The sequence below is a fragment of the Helianthus annuus genome, chromosome 12, assembly GCF_002127325.2.
Source record: "Helianthus annuus cultivar XRQ/B chromosome 12, HanXRQr2.0-SUNRISE, whole genome shotgun sequence".
NCBI classification, from domain to species: domain Eukaryota; kingdom Viridiplantae; phylum Streptophyta; class Magnoliopsida; order Asterales; family Asteraceae; genus Helianthus; species Helianthus annuus.
The window spans coordinates 30853232-30874728 of NC_035444.2; the positions used below are offsets into that span (position 1 = coordinate 30853232).

A 21497-nucleotide genomic window follows, 5' to 3' on the forward strand; every position below is an offset into this window, starting at 1 on the left:
CGTGAGGACCAGATGAAGCTTAAGTATCCTCAACTCTTTCCTAACGATCAATCTAAATCTGGTACTACTGGTGAATTTCGGGACGAAATTCCTCTTCAAGTTGGGGCTGATGTGGCACCTGAGCGAAACCTGCAACAATCTTGATCTATCACTCCATTTCTCTGTGCTTATTTGTCAAATTTCGGGACAAAATTTCTTTTAAATTGGGGATGATGTGACAATCCAAACCCTCAAGGTTAGCACGATTTAATTTTACAAACCTTGTAGTTAGCATCGTTATGTTTCGTTCGTGGACATACATCGTGATTATGTGCACACTATGTAAACTTGTTTGGCTATTATTCGGATTGGTTATTAAAGAAAATGAAATCACACACACCTTACCGAGTCACACATCCTCACTGTCGCACATGGGCCTCTTTCTTGTTCTCGGCCCAAAGGCCATGTCTCTTGATTCTCGGCCCAATGATCATGAGGTCAACCAAGCCCGATTTTCCTCCTTATCAAATAGTGTTGAGTGAATTTCTTTTATCATAACACAACAGTTGCAAACCCTAATCTTCCTAATCCTTCTCCTTCACGTTGACTTCCTCGAGACTCTCTCTCTCTCTCTCTCATTAACTTCTCTCTCTCTCTAAAAACCTGCAAACCATTCCTCTACATTCCTACGACATCTCACCCACCATATTGAAGATCCGTAACAGCCATCATACTCATCGGAAGACCTGCGTTCACCTCTCGTTCACCGGAAAAACCGAATCCAGGTTAGAAATAACCATTCTTTAAGTGTGATGATAATCATGAAAACTTATTTGCTTTTCACCAAATACATCATGTATGAACGTTCACTGTTTGAATGGTTAATTGGTTTGGCACTGTTCATTCTGATCACTCGACGGCAGCTTACACTTCCTCAACCCAGAACTTCGTTTCCGTTTCGCTATTCAGCACGCGCATTATTTCGACTCCGAATCCAGGTTAGAACGCAAATCTCTTCAAGAGTTGTGATGATGATGATTTCCTATAAAGCCAGCTTGAATAATACAAACGATAATGATTCATGATGCTTATGTGTGCTAATGTAATATTGAAACAATGTTGTTCACGTTGTAAGTTTGATACTGGATTTTCCTTGAAGTGTACAACTCTATATGCTCGGAGTACAACTTGGTTATGCATGTTTAAATGTTTAAGAATAAGGAATGATCGCTGTTTATGGCTCTAAGTGTTAATGATAATAATGTTTTCTGCTAATTGTTTTATGAGCATATTGGTGAACGAACCTGCTTCAGTAGTGAAGACGATTCATGTAACTATTTTTAAGGATATAAATAATGATGATTTGGTTGAATGGTTCTAGGTGATAATGATATTGATGCTTGCAAATCGTTTTATGTAATTGTTATAAGAAATCTGACAAAGATGCTTAAATATGAATGAAGATGCTTGAATAAGGCTGTTATATGATTTGGAAATAGGTGCTGCCAGTAGGGGTGATTGATTCTGGATTGCATGAGATGTACAAGTGTTCTTGCATAGGGTAAAACTCACCTGCATATCATATGATTGAAATATGAGCTTGTTATATGGATCTGAATGTGTGCATGCTTGTAATGTTTAGTTCACGTAGGAAAGTTATGTACGGATAGTAATCGATGTGTTTTCTTTGGGTTGGTGAGGAATGAATATGAGTATGATCTTGGTAATTAGTTGATGGGTATAACAGTGGGCATGGTAGGGGCCCAAGGGTTTGTAAATGTTAATGGGTAGGTCACGTTACTAATTCCTCATAAACTGAAATGGGGTGGTTAATGCTTTGCAGTTGGTTCGTATTGGGGTTCTTAGAATGGTACATGACAACCTCACTGTTTGATGAATGTAAGGTATATACATGATATGTGGCCTAGTGTGATAATTCGTTATGAGCTGCATGCAAACTGTGTAATTTTATGTGAAAGACTGTGTGAAAATGTATGACTTGTGTGATATGAAAAACTAATGCCAATTGGTAACCACGATAGGATTTGGGGTTGACCAACTGGACGGGTAATTAATACAAACCGAGCAAACCAAGGTGAGTTCATTGCTCTTTTCTCAAGCATGGATCCCAGGGAAGGGATAATGGGTAACGTTCCGAGGGGGAATGCATGTGTAATGGGATGTTGGTTATTATACTCAGTTTTCTATCATTGTAAGACCACAATATCTACCGGCACGTTGCTTGTAGGGCAACGGGGGTTATTAGTTGATAGCGCTATTAGGTTTGGCACCCTCACGACGTTCGAGGAGAACGGGCGTGAACTAATTACCTTAAAACATGACCAATGCTTTGATAGAGGCATTGGGTTGGAAATCACATATCATATGGCCATTCGGTAATCGAGTAATAACAACATCGAAACATCAAACATCATAACAACGAACAACATATCGTCTTGTAAACTGTTTTACTCACATGATCGGTAACACAACTTGGTAAACAAACACAAACCTTGAACTCACCAGCGTAGTCTGACACACTTGTTTACATGCTTGTAGGTAATTATTGAAGGGACTTGGAAGCTTGCCGTCTGATGCTGCTGGAGTGGTTATGGTCATAATAAACAATTACATTGATTTGGTTTCGATACATTTATACGTACATACATTTATGCTTCCGCTCAGTACTTTGGTTTTGGTTTAACTTTTCAAACGATACATTTATTTCAATTGGGTATTTCAATACATTATAACTCGTGTTTGATATGATTGGTGGCTCTTTGTTGGATCGTTGCACCTCCAATAGGGACATACCCTAGGTGGTAATTTGGGGGTGTGACAGAAGACCCCCTTGTTCTTGACCCGTTTGATATTGCCTTTGGTACCCTTGATTGTTCCCACCTCGATATCCACTCTGATTGTTATAAGGTTGGCGCGAACCAAAGTTACCTTGGCTACCTTGAAAGTTCGGGTTAGCTTGATTTGAAGGGTTCCCATACCGAAAATTTGGGTGGTTCCTCAACCCGGGGTGGTAAGTGTTAGAATTCATGTTATAGTTTCTACCACCCCCTCCTTGACCTTGCACCGCATTAACCTCTTCATATTGCCCTTCACCTCCTTGGCAATTTTCAGCCGCATGTCCTATTTCATTGCAAATAGCACAAACATCATAAATTTGGTTAGAGGTTTGTGTATTACCATCATCTACCGCATGGACTTGGGTTCGGGTAATGGCCGGTCGTGCTCTCCTTGATGCTTGAGCTTTTCTTTTTGATGTAATTGCCATTTGCTCCAAAAATTCCCAATCGTCTTGCTCATAGTTCGTACCAAAAGTGCCACCGGTAATAGACATTAAGTCGCGAGCATCTTCGGCACTCAACCCCTCATGGAAAGCGTTCATCAATTCCCAAAGTTCAATCCCATGGTGAGGGCAATTCTTGATCATCATGTTGAAACGCTCAAAGGCCTCATGAAACATCTCACCTTGTTGTTGTTGAAAACTCCTCAACCCCTTCCTAGCATCATTGGTCTTTTGAGCGGTGTAAAATTCATCTAAAAGTATTTGTTGCATCTCCGCCCATGTATAGATATTTGCTGAAGGTAAAGTGTAAAACCATTTCTTTGCCTTATCTTCTAGAGAAAATTGGAATAATACCAATTTGACATCGTCGGCCGAAAATCCTTGACTCCCAAATGTGTTGCAAATCGAGTCATAAGCTTCCAAGTGAAAATAAGGTTCCTCCGTTGCTAGAACCTTATACTTCGGCAAACTTTGCAATGATTAGTTCTCACTTCAAAGGTCCTCCCTTGATCATTGTGAGGAATAACTATCGGCGAAGGATTGTGAGTGATTACCGGCCTAAAATGCGCTTCAATGCCTCTCGCATGTTCTCTAAGATGCCTTCTTGGCACACCCAACCAAACCCTTGGACGAATAGGACCCATTGGCCTTTGCATAGGCCCTTGTGGTACATGGGGTTGAAATTGTTGTTGTGGCATCGGTGGGTGTTGGATTGGCCTTTGGAATTGTGGTTGTACATTTTGTGGACGAACTTGTTGCAATGGTATAGGACGTTGCACTTGTGGCCCTTGTGGCCTTGGCCGAATATGTTGTGGTATAATTTGTTGTTGTTGAAACCCACCAACATTTGGCATTCTTTGAGTTTGCCCTTGCACGTAAGTAAGTTCTCCTTGTTCCCCATCACCCATATATGCATATCCTTCTTCCTCATAACCCTCAAAATCTTCATATCCTTCTTCATATCCATCTCCCTCTATACCCGAAGATTGCCCAAATGGAAGAGTCGAATATTGAAAACCCGACTGGTTCGATGGTCTAAAAGTAGAAGTGGCATGGACAATGGTTGAGTTTGGTGCTATTGAATAGGTTGAAGATGATTGACCCGCACCCAGGAAAAAATGGGAAAATGGTGGAATTGTAGTAGAAGGGTTAAAGGTGAGTGTAGGTTCCTCTTGGGTGGTAATGGGTTGGGTAGTGTTGGTTGGTGTTGCATCATGAGGTTGAGTAGGATCGGTCATGGTGTTTGGAATGGTGGTATTTGGTGAAGGTTGAGTGGATGATGGTATGAATGGTGGTATAAGTTCACCCGTAGTGGGTGGTGGTGGTGGTGGATCCATGTATCTTAGTGGTGTAATTGGTGTAGTTGGTGCTGTTGGTGAACCGCTAAACTTGTTTTCTCTTAGCAAAATTCTGTTTCCTCTCAAAGTACGTTCAATCTCTGGGTCAAATGCCAATGGTGATAGCTTGTGAGAGGTTCTAGTACGCATGCACCTGTAAATACTTGCACACTAACACACCCAAAATTTGACGTGGTGTCAGGCGCCAAAATTTGACGTGGTGTCGTGGTCACAATCAAATTTAATCCAAATACAACTAATTAGCTAGCGGTAAGTGGGTATCGAACACAGGGAGTTTGTGGAAAATGTGTTCTTTGAGAGTGTATCTAACTTGACTAAATTAATCTAATTGCAAATAAAATAAAATTCAAGAGTTAATTTGATTGGATTGGTTTTAAAACTAAAATTAACTAATTAAATTGCAAAGATGAAAGTGTTGATTGTAAGCAAATTAGAGACAAATGATCATCCTAGATTTCTGGTTTCAATTGACATTCATGTTATCATTCCACTAGAAAGAACTACATAGACATAGCTCATGTGTGACTATTTGCGGTGATAAAAGGGAACTAAGTACTCAGATTCCTAGAACGTGAGGTTGTTACCCGATGATCAATCAATCCTTACCCAAGCCTAACTATACCCATGATATCTCGATTGCCAACGACACCAAGAACGTATGGTTTCTAATTAGTTCAACATAAGAATTAACAACTTACTAACAAACAATCACACACTATAACAAACAAATCATAAAGATAAAGATTGTTATTCTAGAAATTAAGAAATCAAACATGAAATGTCTCAAGCAAACCTTCAATCCAGGATAATCACAAAGTGTTTAGCCACTCATGGCTTGAACAAACATTGTCAAACAAGTTTCGATCTTCAAAAACAATTCAAACATCAAAAGGCTAATAATCCAAGATTGTTCCAAGCTCCAAAAAGTCTCCCAGTTCCTTCAAAATTCGTCTCCCAGAAGTTGATAACCGAAAAATGCATGATTAGCCCATAAAACATCATCAAAATGGCAATAAATGCCATAAGTTACAAGTGCAGCCTAGTCGGTGCCGTAAGCTACGGCGCTTGCCGTAGCTTACGGTAAGCAGCAGGTCAACAGGTCAATCATAAGCGCCGTAAGCTACGGCGCTTGCCGTAGCTTACGGCAAGCAGCTCTTCTTTACGGCATTTGTGTACTGTCTTATGGCAGCACTTTTTGTTGAACATGGGTGGCCGTAACCTACGGCTATGGCCGTAGGTTACGGTGCTGAAGTAACATCTTTCTTTGTTTCCTTCTTTTAATTCACCATTTCTTCAATCCCACCACCGCCAACTTCTAGCATCCATCCAACCTCCATAAAACCCGCATTTCAAGCTCTTTAGCACCTGTAACATCAAACATCTTGTGATTACCAAATTCAAGCTAATAACTGGACAAAGTATGGGATTTTAGTCTATTTAAAGGCCTTAAGGGTTGTCCTACGGACCACCCGTCAGCTGCAGAGGGGGTTAACACCCAACCCTTCCCTCTACTGACTCCTCTCATGTTGTCTGAGCTTTCAACTTTCCTAAAACCCACATTTCGAGGGTGTTTGGGTTAGCTTATTCCAATATTAATATGAGCCCTTGTAGGTTGGGGTTAGGGGATGGCGGTGGTGGGGATTGTGCAGCGGGGGTCGGCCGCCGGTGGTGGAGGTGCAGCGATGGTGGGGGTTGTGCAGTAGGGGTGGAGGTGCAGTGGTGGTGGTGGTGGTATGATGGAGTGGTTGAGAGAAAGAGATAAGGAGGAGAGAGAGATATGAGGGAGGGGGTGACAGAGAAAGTAATCAGTATATATATATATATATATATATATATATATATATATATATATATATATATATATTTTAAATGAATATTTCAATTTGTTTTATTTATTAAATATATTTAAATAAATGAGTAAATTACCGATATGCTTGGATATAACATTGAAATTTAACTAAGTTAGGGCTAAAGGACATAATGTGCAAGGTTTTGCAAACATAACATAACGTATGAATCCCGTCAACTTTAAAGACAAAGGATATACTTTGCAATCTAGTGTAAAATAAAGGATGATTTTTGTAATTTACTCTAAATTTAAAGCTTGATAAATGAGTAATAGTGCTTAAAAATTTATCAAAAATCATACTACGCTCCACCCACGTCAGTCACAATAGTGGCGACACGGGTCGGCAGTTTGTAGTGGAGTTATTTGATGGGGAGAGGGCAATGTAATCCAAAAAGTGTGCCACGAGAGTAAGGACAGATCGGTGAGAGAGGTTTCCTCCTTAAATGTCCTGGAAAGTAAGTTCATCAATGCGAGCATGTCTCATGGCATATACACGAGAGTTAGTCAGGTCAAGGAACTTGTAACCTTTGTATTGTGTGCGGTAACCCATGAAAATGCGTAGTAGGCTTCATAGAGACAGTTTATGAGTCGAATAAGTGCGTAGATAAGGATAAACCCGGCAACTAAAAACTCAAAAACCGTTGTATTCTGGTTGCTTGAAAAATGGAAGCTTGAACGGCGACTTACCATCCAACACCTTGATAGGGATACGATTCATAGTATAAATGGCGGTGCAAAAGGCGTGTAGCCAATTAGGTGTTGGGACATAGCTGTTAAAAAGTAATGCCAAATCGGTTTCAACAACATAACGATGCTTTCGTTCAGGCCATCCGTTTTGATGAGGCGTACGGACAAAAAAATACGATGAAGATGGTCATTGTCATCAAGTAACTAAATGTTTCATATGACCGTATAAAAACTTTGTACCCCCGTCACTTTGAAATACTTTAATTGAGCATGAAAACTAAATTTGTACAAACTTCATAAAAACTAATAAGATAGTGTGAAACTCTAACTTTTCTTTAAAGGGGTAAAACCAAGTAAACCATGAAAAGTCATCCACAAAAACTGCATGGTAATGATAATTGTCAATGGACGTAACTGGAGTGGGACCCCACATATCACAATGTACCAAGTTTATGGGATTAGAAGCCTTACTATCATTAATTTGAAACGGTAAGTGTTGTCCTTTAAACATTTAAACATTTCACATGAAGAACATACGATCGGTTTAGGTAAATGGAGGTGAATTTTAAGTACCCACACTTATTTAAAAATAAAATTGTATCAAACGTATGATGTCCCAACCGAGAATGCCAAAGTTCAAAAATGCTTTCGAAGGATTTGTAGAAACTCTAGCAAAGGCTTTAGGACTCATGTGCAAAACGTATAGTCTATCTTCACAACATCCTTGGGCCACCACCTGTTTCGTTGTGTGGTCCTGAATGTAAAAGTAAGGTTGGGAAAACAAGACATTCAAAGATTATCAGTAGTTAACTTGCTTATAGATAATAGGTTTTTCATGTGGTACGAGACCACCAAAATGTCTTTTAAGCGTATGTCATTAGAAATCTTTATGTGACCAATATTTGAAACGGGGAGAGAGTAACCATTACCAATTGTAACATTAGCATCACCCAAATAGGGAGCATGTTTAGGGAAGTTAATAGGTGAGTTTTCCATGAGGTCTGTAGCCCCCGTATCAGCAATCCAATTGGGACCCGAAGAAGTTACATGACATTGAGCATGGAAAGCTTTAACCAAGTCCGACATGGAGGAAATGGATTGGTGCGCAAAGTTTGCAAGATTGGGACATACATTAGCAAAGTGTCCATCCATGTGGTCTGTAGCTCCATAATGCACACGAGAACCAGAGCCATGACAAGGGTCAGTCTCCACGGGGGTGTGGACGGTCCATGAATCGAGCGTAGGAATAGTTCGTGGGATACGGCTTGGATAAGTAAGTCACGAAAGGATGGGGTAGGTTTAGAAGCATGAATGGTGGTTAAAAAGGTTACAAATGATGCACCAAGTCCACATAGAAACCAGTGGATCTTATCGGTTTACTCTACCATTTGACCAACTGTGGTGAGTTAATCACAAATGTGCTTGAACTTTCTCCCAAATTCATTAACAGATGATGTTCCCTTCACAGTTTGACAAAGTTAGTCCCTAAGGTTTTGGATTCGTTTAATTTAAGTGTTATATACGCGGACTCGAGAGCGAGCCACATGGAGCGGGCGGTGGTGAGCCTGAGAGAGCGCGGTGGTGGTGCCATCGACATGAGAGATAGGATCCTGAAACGAGGGGATCGGTAAAATCTGGCTTCTCCAATACAGATAGTTAGTGGATGAAGCTTGCTGGATAACATGTGCTAGAGTGTGTTCATGGAGAGGGAAGCGTCGGAGGTTTGGGAGGAGAAGGGAGTAGCCATGGCCGACGATGAGAAGGGAAGAGAGGGACGGTGGGAAAGTGAAGAAAGAAGGGCTAGAAAGGGGAGGGATCAAGGCTCTATGCCATGTGATTAGTTAACCAACGTTATATTTAGGTCTTTAACACACGAGTTTACCCTTAATGTTGAATTTTATTTTATTTTGCTTAATGTTGAATTTTATTTTATTTTTACTTTTTAGTCAATTTCAATAATTTACCAAAGTAATCCTAACACCAAAATAAATGGGAGTTCATCTTTATTAAAATATAATATAATATAATAGAATAGAATAGAATTGTAGCTTTTACTTACATAGAGCATGAAAAGTCTGATGATGTCACAAGGCTAGAATATATAATATATAATATATTAATATTAATATTAATATTGGAGTATATATTGGTGAGGGGTGGGGGACGAAACTCAGACAAACTTTTATTTATAAAAAATTAAAAGTATACAAAATTTAAGGCACCAGATCCTGAGTCCTAACTGTTGAATTGTTGAGTGCTGAGACAGTGAGTATATGTTGGTGAGGGGGTGGGGGACGGAACTCAGACAAACTTTTATTTATAAAAAATTAAAAGTATACAAAATTTAAGGCACCAGATCCTGAGTCCTAACTGTTGAATTGTTGAGTGCTGAGACAGTGAGTATATGTTGGTGAGGGGGTGGGGGACGGAACTCAGACAAACTTTTATTGATTAAAAAAAAATTAAAAGTACACAAAATCTAAGGCACCCCAACATTCCTGAGTCCTAACTGTTGAATTGTTGAGTGCTGAGACAGTCTCATCCCAAGGAACACCTAGGCCTAATAATTGGGCTTTTGAAAGCCTGTCCCAATGCCTACGATTGTGGACCCTATACAAAATTAGCTATGAAAGTCGGCCCAATACTAAGTATGCCTACCACAAACGACCCAAGAAACAAACCCACATTTTTTGGGCTTATAATCAATAGAAGAACCAACATATACATCATTATTACAGAAGTTACTCAATCCAATAACTCCTAATAACTTAGCTATATATGTTCGATGGTAATTAAGGAATGTACCATAGCAAAATATGTTAGCTAGTAACTGAGGAATATACCATAGCAAAATCGGTTATGTTAACGGAAGTCGGCCAACACTTGAACGAGTCAGATCCTAGGGTCTTGGGCTTTGCCCTCGGGTTCACTACACATCCCTGAAAACACATCGAACCACCCCTAGTCTATCCCATAACTCATCAATAATCACAAGATAAATGCATTGGCTTGATTAACTAGATTCAAAGGATCTCATCTATGTCTTAAAATTCTACTTTAACTAGACTCAAAGGGGTCAAATGTGTGTTGGTCACATGTCTTCAACTCCTACTAGTTTTTTACTTCGATTATTGAAATTGCTTCTAATTACCTTTACCATAGTTACTCAACACACCATGTCGAAAACGGGTCTGAATTTAAACATGAAGGGGTCGCCCGCAAAAATGGAGGGAGTGATTATTTTGTAGAAAGAATTAACTTGGAATAAATGTCTCCAAGTGCTTGACAATTTTCTAGCAACTTTCTGATTTAAGTCGCTAAGAGTTTCATTTACTTTGTATAAACAAAGGTATAACCCGTACACGTATTTTGTTGTTATCTGAATTTGATCATGTGGTTTTATAAGATATAAAGAATATGGTTTTGCATAGAGACAATAATTATAAACAAACTATAATATTGAATATATCATCATAAAAAAAAAGATGAAAAATAATGTAACGCTCATGCTTCAGGGGGATTTTCGTCATTTGATTGTTTATTCATTCGGCTTCTTAGTTCTTCAAATGCCTTCATGCTCTCTGCGTCAAATCCTCCTGCAAACTGTAAACAAAAACTATGGCTTCAGTGGTAGTTTCATCATTTATTTGAACGGGATGACATATTGTAAGCAAGTTGTAAAAGTGTTGATGGGTTGTAATAGTGAGTTAAACAGATCATAAACAGGTTTTCGGGTCGGCTTGTTAACTATACGGGTTAAACAGGTCAACCCAAAAACGACCCTTTATTTTAGCAGGTCAACCTAAACACAACCCATTTATTAAGCTAGTTAGATATGACAACTCAAAACCTGATAATTTTCAACTCATGTTTTGGGTCGTGTCAAAAATTGACACCCTTATTGACAAAAATACCATACTTGAAGGTTCATCAAGGCACATATGTCATAAGTGGAAATCGTTATTTATGGAAAAACGGGTCAATTTGGGTTATACTTCTCCTTTAGGAGGTCAAAGAGGTTAAAGTCATCCCTAGTGTTTTCAAAATGTATAGAACCATAAAATCATTTTATTTTAAAACCTTAAATTTTCAATACATATATAAAAATTAATTATTTATAATATTTAACTAAAGCAGTTACAAAAAAGTGTTTGTGGGTCAGCGTAACCCATATTGATCGTACCAACATGTTTTGAGCTGAACCCAGCTTAAAACCTGCCCAACCCGCAGGTCAATTTTGCCATTCCTGAAGGTAAATATTACCTGATGAACACGAAAAGCAAAACGCACGCCCTGAAGCACCAAAAACTCTCTGTTTGGTTCTTTCTCGGGTCCATCCAATGCATCAAGTTCTGATGCAACGCGCTTCATGTACTTCCTAGCCAATTGTACAGACGCCAGCTTGATCTGCAAATAAAAATAGTTACTATTTATACAGTTTTTTTACATTTTGAATGCGTGACAAAATAAGATACTATAACTTAAGATAACTGTACCTTGCCTACGACACCTGAATCTTGCAACCAGTTGACTGGGATGCCAAATTCTTTGTATCTAGACATAGCCATGTCCCTTGTTCGTAGTAATGCATAAACGCTGTTCTCCACCCTGAAAAATAACCAGATCATCGGTTTGGTTTATAGTTTCTACTCATAATCGGTCAGCACCGTTAGATTTTGCGCTATTTAATGATGTTTTATGTTATTTTTATTACGAAGGCCCAATAAGCCCAAAAGGTGTAACCAAATCGAAGCCAAACCATCAATAACAGCTTGGTTCGGAATTAATTTTTCAAGAACTTTGTTTTGATTTACAATGGTCAAAAACCGTTACTAATGGTTTGGCTCACTGTTTGACCGAAAAACCGTCAAACCTGACCATGAACACCGTAATGATTAATAAAATGATTTGAGAATTAGAGCGTTTAATACGTACTTTTCAAGCAACTTGTACATCTTCTTCAAAGCAGCTTCACAAGAGAGATTGGGATCATCAACAAAGTTAGTTACTTGTGATTCAAGTTTCATTAGATCTTGATATTCAAAGGCTGCTTCTCTCAGTGCATCTGCTTTCCCTTCTGGCCAGTCAAAGTGCTTCAGTACTGCCCTCTCGTCAACCTTTCCAAACATCACAGCATAACTCAATCTTTATTTCTTTATTATTTTAGTAAATTGTGACTTAAAAACGCTTTATATTAAACGAATTATGTAAGGCGTACCAAGAAGGAAAGTTCTTCATCTAGCCAGTTTACAAAGGCCAGCAGATCTTCTATGTCTGTAAACGAAGCAGCACGGACTTCCGAAGCAAGTGACTCGACAAAATCACCTTGAGTTTCCACATCAGCTTTTACCTGAAAAAAGACAATAGTTTATTTAGCACAATATTATATCAAATCAAGCTAGATTAAAGTTTAGAATCTTGAAACATACAGCCAACAGGAAAGTCGATCGGTTCTCAATCTCCCCAATCATGTTACTCCTTGCATCTGCCGTGGTAGACGTAATAGTGGATATAACAGATGTATCCTTCTTCGCTTCACGTTTCATCAAGCTCTGGTAGAACTCAACCAGTTCTGGAGCGCGGTGAACTTTGTCACCACCGCCAGCTCCTCTGCCAAGGCTTCCTGGCGGAGGGGGTGGTGGTGGCGGCCCACCAGGTGGCGGTGGAGCCCCTGGTGGGGGAGGTGGAGGAGGAGGCCCACCTCCAGACACCACCGGATTAGCGGTGGCAGCAGGAGCCCCACCTGTCCGTTTGGGCGGAGGACGTGCGGTCCTAGGTGGTCTCTTTTCAATGTCTGCATATTGCATCTTACTAACCGTTGAAGAACCAAGTTCACTTCCATCAGTAGACTGATTGGCGGAAGCGTCAGGAGTTAGTGTTACTCGTTCCTTAACTTGAGCGAGTTTTGGCGGTAAACTAACTGTCTTACTGTTGATTGGTGGTTTGTAACCTGACGTATCACCAAACCGAATTGCTCTAGCTTGATTGGCTTTTTCCTTGATTTTCTTTTCACGTTCTAAAGCGAGCTTATGACGGTCTTTATACGCAGGGTACTTTTCGTCTAAAACGCCTTCAACTGATCTAGACATTAACTGGAATGATGATGCGACATTGTTCGGATCAGAAGGAGAATTAGGGGATTCTTGATCACCCTCTCCGAACGTGGTGATCGCTACAGACTCACCAGCATTTCTCAACATAAGAGCTTCTAACGGGCCTCTCGGTTTCTGGCTAGAGCTAGGCCGTGGAGACCCGCCTGAAAATGATCTTGAAGGTGAAGAAAGAGCGCTAGATTGATAATCGTCTTTGCCTTTACCCCATTTCTTAAGTTTTTGAATCAAACTAGGTTTTTTACTAAGACTACTATACCGACTCATGGAACTATCGATCGAAGCAGTGTCGAAATCCTCACTTCCGGGAGACGACGGTAGAGAAAAGTTGCTGTCGAGGTCAGTGTCCCCACCTTGTCCACGTTCAGAACCCGCGTACTCTAACATTAACTGTTTAGCTTTTTCTTGGGATCTTGGGCTCAGGTTTTTGTTCAAGTCACGAGCAGATGTTTTCCCAGCTGGTGTCTCGTAGTTTCGAAGCTCGAACCGTAGACACGCGTTGACCCAACGAAGGTAAACAAGCTCCTCGACTTCACTAAAACGGTTGATCTGGAGTCCCTCTACTTGCTTTAAGAGATCTTCATTTGTGTGCTTTAACTTATTCACCTCTTCTCTAACATTCGCCACCATTTCCGTCTGTAACACCATGAAAAAAACACATTACGATGATCAAAAACATCAATGGATTAATGAATTAAAGATCAACTTATCGTATAACAAAGAGTTACCTCGGTAGTACTGGATAATGTCGCGATTCTAGCCTCAGCTGCATCGAGCTTAATAACTAACTCTCTCTTCTCATGCTGAAGCTCTCGGTTCTTCCGCTTAAGCTCCACAACATCCACTTCTAACTCCTTTAAAGTTTTTAACTTTTTATCAATATCAATATCTTTTCTGACTGCATCTTTTTCTTTCGTTTGAAGAATTCCAACTTGTTGCTTTAACAACAACAGCTGCCCTTTCGTCTGATTCGCTTCAAGTTGAAACTGTCTCTGAAGCTCCTTAATTTTACTCCTCGCGGAGTTCAATTCCTTCTTGTACGAAGCGGCTTGAAGAACTTCTTCTTGCAGTTTCTTCCTCTCGGTTTGTAACGTGCTGATCGTCTTGTTCAACATATCGATTTCCACGGTTTTAATCTTTACTTGTCGTTGTAATTCAACAACATCGGATTCTTGTTCTTTTAGTCCGTAGTATTCAAGTAATTCACCTTCGAGTTTGACTTCCCGTTCCTCGAATTCTTTGACCAGGTTTCGTAACCGTTCCAGCTCGTTTTCGCTGTTAGCCATCTCGGCTTCGTAAACGCGGTCTTTATCGTATGGAATATCGATTTCGCCCGATAAAAGGTCTGCAAACTCTGGTAAGATGTCATCTTCAAAATCAGGACTGTTTGGCTGCACATTGATCAAACCGCTAATCAATTTGACCTCTTCTTTTTCCTCTTCCTCTTCATCCTTTCCTGAAACATCAGTATTTATACAAAAAAGTAAACAAATAAAAAATTCGAAACAAAATATTATTATTTGCTATCTAAAAGAGCAAGAACAACCTGCAGATTTTTTTACAGAAGTTGACGGAGGACGTTTAACGTTAACCTGCTTAACGGCATACGCTGCAATTGAAGCAGCAACCAGAAAGCCTACCCTGACAATCATGTGGATATTGTGGATACAAAACTATAATATTTCCACCGAAAACTGGAACCTCTTTCAACCAGCATCCCAAGACACTATCATTAACCATTCAAAGCATCTATGCAGCACAGACGAAACACAAGTAACACAGAACTACTCGTATCTGCAGAAGATTTAAAACAAGAAGAATTCTACTTCAGGAGCAAAAATCAACACAAAAGAATTATAGAAAATTCTGACAAGTAGAATCTCATCACAGTAGTAACTATTATAACTTATAAGCTAGACCAACCACATATATCTAGTGGTCATGTTCAGTTTCCAAAGGATTGACATTCTATACAATTATACAAACCGGGTATAAAATGGGTCATGGGTGGGTGGGTCTGTTTGTTAATATGATGTTTAGCATCGACGTGTTTACAAGGCGAAAGCGACTTGAATGACTGTAAGTTTGTAAAATTAAGACCTGGTGTGTTTTAGCTAATATATAGTTCTGGAAGTTGGTTAAGAGCTTAATTTGATGATGACAATTGTCTTTGCTTTTATGGGGTAACAATTAATACGGGACCACGGGTGAAGGGTCCATATCCCAGCTAAGTATATGGCTTGTGTCCACACAAATTCTACAACTCATGTACCTTGTGTCTTGTTATCTTGATTAAGTTTGAAACCAACCCACCCACCATTAATAACTGTTGAATCAAACACCAATCTTTATTATTTATTTGTTTTTGTCTTAAGTGAAGGTAGAATTTAGAAAGGACCCTTTCTGAATCAGATCATAGCTGTTAGTAGCGAAAGGTAGCGACAAGTAACCTACACGCTACGTAGCGATAACGATGAAATAGCGGACACTATTTTATGTAGAAGAAAAGTTTCGATATATTTTATATGTATATATTAGAGTTAAATGCCAGTTTAGTCCCTGTGGTTTGGGCCATTTTTCCAGTTTAGTCCCAAGGTTTGAAACGTTGCCATTTTAATCCAAATAGTTTCAAACGTTGCCATTTTAGTCCAGTGGGTTAACTCCATCCATTTTTTCTGTTAACAATTCGGTCATTTTATATGGCTGAATTGCCCTTCTAGTTAACAGAATTACACATAAAATGACCGAATTGCCCTTCTAGTTAACAGAAAAAATGGATGGAGTTAACTCAGTGGACTAAAATGGCAACGTTTGAAACTATTTGGATAAAATGGCAACGTTTCAAACCTTTGGACTAAACTGGCAAAATGGCCCAAACCACAGGGACTAAAATGGCATTTAACTCTATATATTATATCCAAATACAGTGTTTCTATACACGTATATTTAACAAAAAACCTAAAATCTAGCTATTGTGTACGTATATTTAATCGATGTTTATATTAAAACAAAAAAAAAAACTAAAATCCCGCTATTTAATGGCTATGGAATGAAACACCAAAATAAGATAACGATGCATGAGCGCTTCGCTACACTATTCGCTGTAGTGCTCTGCTCGCTAACAATTATGATCAGGATGATTATATTACTTAGGTTGGTGATATTGAACATTGAGGACTAAAATGAGGAAGTGGGCCCACTTTCTAAGACAAGTGCAAAAAATGGTTCCTTTTATTGGTTGGGTTGATGGAAAAGTATAGGGGTGGATGACAAAGATAAGTTAAGAAAGGAAAGGTAGAGATTGTTCTTGCTTTAATGGATTGATGCATATGGCATGTTAATCATAAAAGAGAGTAAAACAAAATCTTATCCGTGACTATAGCAACAAACCATTATGGCCACATATTGGCCCATTTGGGTATTTCTGCTAATTCACTTTGACAAATTATACATTTGTCATCTTATTTATTTTTAGGTGTTTATAGATTAATAAAATATACTAATTTATATGTATTTTATTAATCGAATGCCTCACATGGTTGTAAAAATCGCTAGAAGCAAGTTTGTCGGTGGGGAACCGACTAGCCATTAATCAGATTGGGATTTTTATATGTATTTCTCAATTTATGTGTATATCTATACACACACACAATTTATAGGTAAATATTTTAAGTAGACAGGATCCACATGGTTTGGTTGGAAACTAGGCGGAATTTACAGGTTTTGGCCAGAAACGCCGAGGACTACCGATTAACGAAAATTCCCCGTGAATGTCTGACTAGTCATTAATCGTCAACTAGTCGCCGACTAATCCCGACTTTTACAACACTGTTTATACGAGGCTAGTGCCTTTGTCTCATGCATCCGCTTCTAGAACCTAAGCGCCACGGAACGCCTTGCGTTTTTTAAAACCAATATAGTTGATGAAAGTTGCTCTCTCCCTCCTAAAAATAGACAATATTTAATTTCACAAACAATTATCAAATACTTGCAAACACCCCTTGCTAACAGGGCTGAAAAAAGTTGAGGAACACAATCTCATCTTAACCATTAGAAATAGTTTAAAAAAAACAGAAAATAGTCTTAGAAAGTGTCAAAAAACAAAAAAAAAAAATCTTAACCAAACGACACCGTATCGTTAATCACTTCAACTTTAATGTACTTATCACTTGGATGATGAAAATAAGAGTAAACTAGTTTTTTTTTTTTTAATTTAGTGGTGAAATTTTTCAATAAAGTATGCTTCAGGTAGGTGCCAAAAGCCTGGACCCTGGACCACCATTATATGGGCTCATTGTGATTGCATAAAGACAAGAATTTTTCTGCTCTGGTTATGGGAAAACCTTACATTCTTTGGTGCTCTTATCATTTGAGGATGAGTCTAAGGAAAAAGCAATCACAAATTCTCTACCAACTTACATAAATGTCAGTTTTATATTTTTTTTATTTACCAGGTCGATTATTACAAAAAGAGAATGTGTCCTCTGAACATGTGATTATCATAAATTTTCTACAACATAATTCTAACATGAAATAGGGGTTTGGGTTTTGGTCAGTTCCGGATAAAAATTGTGATCACTTTAGCTAAACATATCGGTTCGGGTCAACCTGATGCATCCACGGGTTGGCCTATTTTACCTTTTTTATTGTAACTTAAATCTATTTAGTTAAAGGCACCAAAGGCGAGGCAATGCAGCAAAACTGCCTTGAGCGTGCCAAGACGCACTGAACCGACGAAAAAACATGCTTGAACCAGCCAAAAGTATTATCAAACGCTCTGAACCAGCCTAAACCAACCGAATACAAATCTAAAACAATTAAAAATGGCCTGGACTGGACGTGCGCCTTATTTTAAAGCAGCTTGCGCCTAGGTGGCAAGCTCACCCTTTGCGCCTTAAGTGCACCTTTATAGTTTAAATGTAATGTTTAATATACATTTGTACTTTTTGGTTTTAAATTTATTAGCTTTCAAGTATTAATATGCCAAAAAAAACAAAATAATTTTTTCCAAGTTAAGCAGGGTGTGTCAACCCGCAAATATGTGTGTCATGTTCATATTCATACGCGCCAACCCACAAACACGACCCAGTTAACACCCTATTTTCTACATTTGACCGGTAGCAACTTGTGGACACTACATTTAATTATTCTTTTCCTTGTATAACCAGCAGCAATTTCTCTATTAAACTCACTATTAGGGACAATACCTAGTTCAAATGCATAAGATACAAATGTGTTCACTTAAATGCATACACCTTCTAGGTCAATTACCGTCCAATTAAGCTTAAAAAAAACACTATTATTCAGAATTAAACCCTAATTTCAGATATAGCAATTGAACAATCGAAGAAATCTACACGCAGATAGTGGCGGGGATTCAGAATTACCTGTTTGCCAGAAGAATTTGAACCAACAGATTGATCGTTTGGAAGATGAAAGCATGAATTTGAGCTTGATTTTCAAAGTGTAAAATGCAGTTTCTGTGAGAGGCATTTTGTTAATGGCGGGAATTGATTTTTAAACCCCTTTATTATTTTCTTTTTCTGCAAAAGAAAATGTAAAGAGAAAGTGTTGAGTAGACGGTAGAGTGGGTATTTTGGATTTCTTCTCAAAAATGACTTATTAACTTATATAAGTCATAAATGAGAAGTTAGAAATTCTGACTTCTCAACACATAAAACCCTCCAAAATAAGTTAATCCAAACACTCAAAAAACAATTTTTTAACTTTTATAAGTCAATAAGTCATAAGTTGCTCCAAAATAAGGTAACCGAAACACCCCCATAATGTAGGCATTTGAACTTTCAAAATATTAGACTATCTCCAATGGGTCCTTGGAGACCATGCCCTTGGATGCCCTTACCATTGGAGCTCATCCATCCTTAGAGGCCATTAGGTGAGATGCCCTTGCACAACGGCATGTGTTTGTCTTGGTTTATGTGATGAGGTGGGCCCAAAGTAAAAAAAAAAAATTTATTGAAATATTGTGTGTAATGGGTAGTTGATGAGGTGGAAATTAAAGAAGGTAAAGACATTTGTAGGGTTGGAGATGAAATAGTGGTTTTTAAGGATTTGTAAGGATATTATGTGTCAGATGATGTGGCAGCTAAGGACGTCTTTAGCATTGGAGATAGTCTTATGATTGAATTGGTTATATGGAAGATTACATACATACATGATAAAAACGAATTTAATTATTTAAGTGTAACTAGAGAATGAAATCATCAAAATTAATAGGGAAGCTAGTGGATTTCTCGTGCTACAACATGGGGATTCGTTTGGTATTAGTTCGCTTCATTACGTTACCGACACTCACTATATTAATTGAAAGAGAACACACTGAAATTACAGTCTTAACTCTTGATATGCTTAAAAGGATGTCCATGCATATTTTAAATCGATAGAAAACCTATAAAAACAAATTTAAGTTTCGATAATATCGATACCGATTTTGTTCAGAAGAAATTGGTTGGGTTTGTCATGGTACCAGTTTGGTTCCAACGCTCGTGTACCTTACAGTACTAAAATAATACTCTATTTTAAAAACAACTTCGTTTTCAATCCAATATTATATTGAAACGTTGATAAAAAATAAAGTAAACATGGGTGCGTATTCAGCTTTTAAGAAAAGTTAAGAAACACAAACTATTAGAGAAAAACTAAATTAAATAAAAATCTAGTGGATATATAATTTAAAAGTAATCAATATAAAATCTACTTAAATATATAGAATTTATTAAGAATAATTATAATACTATGTTATTAAATTTACAATTCATCATTGTTTTTTAATAATATAATAATAATAACAATATAATAATAATAATAATAATAATAATAATAATAGTAATAATAATTGGATTTTAATAATCCAGATTATGAGTCATTGCTCAATAATAATTCATACTTACAGTTTGACCAATAGTCATTCTAACTTTTACTTTCGTTGCTAATAGGGATGTTAATCAAACCTGAATCTGACGGGTAAACCCGAAACATTTGAGATGGGTATTCTGGTTTTAGATTAGTTTTAAAAAGTTTTGCGGGTGTGTGACATGTATGGTATTAAGTGATATACTTGTTTACCCGACCCAATTGCCCGAAAACACATATACATTTACTCGATAATATACCATAAACTATCTTTTTATTATTTTTATTTTTATGCATTTAGTACTAAATCGTCAATCGAAATATCAAGTGGAAATGAACATGTATTTTTTATGTTCATATATCTATGAAATTTATATTCGTTTTTGAGAGTATGATGTATACAATATGAAGATGATTAATGAATATCTATTGATAAAATAGAATGGTTAAAAAATCTCGTAATTATCAGACATCTCCCAACGAGTATTGGGTCGAGTATAGGACATCGTTTTACCATCGGTTATATGGTTGGGATTATCTAAACCTGTCTTAAACCCACCCCGTTACCATTTCTAGTTCACAAAAGCAATATCGACTGCATAACGATCATAAATTTACACTTGGTTTCCACTCGATTTATCTCACATTGATGAATTATGAACGAATTGGAGAATTGTAGAAGCTAAACAAAGTATAGATCAAGTCTAAGTCGAGTATGATCTATAATGATTATGCTACTAAGGATTACCTTTGGCAACATAGGTAAAAGTAGAGATTGCTATTTAAATAAATGAATTTCAATTTTATTTCATATTTAATGAGCCGAACCAAAATTTTTAATAAGATTAATTTCAATTCGCATTTCTAAAATGTTGTTTTTTGCGGGGAACACGAAGAGTCCACTGATCATATCTTCACGGTATGTTTCTTGGCGCTAAAGGTTTGGCAGTTCTTGTGTGCTTGGGCTCGTCTTCCGTCGATGTATGCGTTTGCTATTAAAGATGTGGCAGACTTCCACTTAGTTTGCAATCTCAGGAAGGAGGAAAGAGTGGCGGTGAAAGGGTTGATCATGATAGGGTGTTGTTGTATTTGGAGGGCGAGGAATGAAAAGATTTTCTCTAACGGCATAGGAAGGAGTGAAGATATTATGGGGGAAATAAAATCGTTAGGTTGTCTTTGGTTAAGTAATAGATCGAAACACAAAAGGATTCTGTGGGATGAATGGTGTAAATTTCCTTTGTATATGTTGTAAGTTGTGGTGGTGAGCCGGCCACGTTGGGTTTGGTCTCGGTTTTTTATAAAGTTTACATTTCAAAAAAAAAAAAATCACATTTCTAAAA

The 21497-nt window shown here is 37.9% G+C and overlaps 2 protein-coding genes and 1 non-coding gene across 4 annotated transcripts; 1 reads left to right on the plus strand and 2 right to left on the minus strand.

Annotated features, from left to right (window-relative positions):
• The first annotated feature begins 3395 nt into the window (after positions 1 to 3395).
• LOC118485203 lies at positions 3396 to 3501 on the plus strand. Its single transcript, XR_004875508.1, has one exon. It is a non-coding gene; the product is annotated as a small nucleolar RNA R71 (small nucleolar RNA).
• A 225-nt stretch (positions 3502 to 3726) lies between these two features.
• Positions 3727 to 4617, minus strand: LOC110892677 (altered inheritance of mitochondria protein 3-like). The gene has a single exon (XM_022139827.1). The coding sequence runs from the start codon at positions 4615 to 4617 to the stop codon at positions 3727 to 3729; it is 891 nt and encodes a 296-aa protein (XP_021995519.1).
• A 5932-nt stretch (positions 4618 to 10549) lies between these two features.
• Positions 10550 to 15372, minus strand: LOC110894563 (protein CHUP1, chloroplastic). Of its 2 annotated transcripts, XM_035980879.1 has the most exons (9): positions 15208 to 15273; positions 14831 to 15078; positions 14013 to 14740; positions 12604 to 13920; positions 12393 to 12524; positions 12110 to 12291; positions 11671 to 11782; positions 11438 to 11581; positions 10550 to 10777 (listed from the first exon to the last, which is right to left on the minus strand). In XM_035980879.1, exons 2-9 carry the CDS (start codon positions 14934 to 14936, stop codon positions 10679 to 10681), a joined length of 2820 nt encoding a protein of 939 aa, XP_035836772.1. In that variant the 5' UTR covers positions 14937 to 15078; positions 15208 to 15273; the 3' UTR covers positions 10550 to 10678. The 2 variants fall into 2 exon arrangements, with proteins under 2 accessions (XP_035836772.1, XP_021997473.1); XM_022141781.2 differs by having other exon boundaries at positions 14831 to 15372.
• Positions 15373 to 21497: the final 6125 nt, after the last annotated feature.

What these genes read in the sequence shown, in the direction of transcription:
- LOC110892677 (XM_022139827.1), bottom strand. Translation starts at nt 4,617, where the DNA reads ATGGATCCACCACCACCACCACCCACTACGGGTGAACTTATACCACCA.
- LOC110894563 (XM_022141781.2), bottom strand. Translation starts at nt 14,936, where the DNA reads ATGATTGTCAGGGTAGGCTTTCTGGTTGCTGCTTCAATTGCAGCGTAT. An exon ending in TTCTGTAAAAAAATCTGCAG is followed by an intron (nt 14,741 to 14,830) that starts GTTGTTCTTGCT and finishes CTGATGTTTCAG; the next exon opens with GAAAGGATGAAGAGGAAGAG. An exon ending in TTGCTTTTCGTGTTCATCAG is followed by an intron (nt 10,778 to 11,437) that starts GTAATATTTACC and finishes TTTTGTTTACAG; the next exon opens with TTTGCAGGAGGATTTGACGC.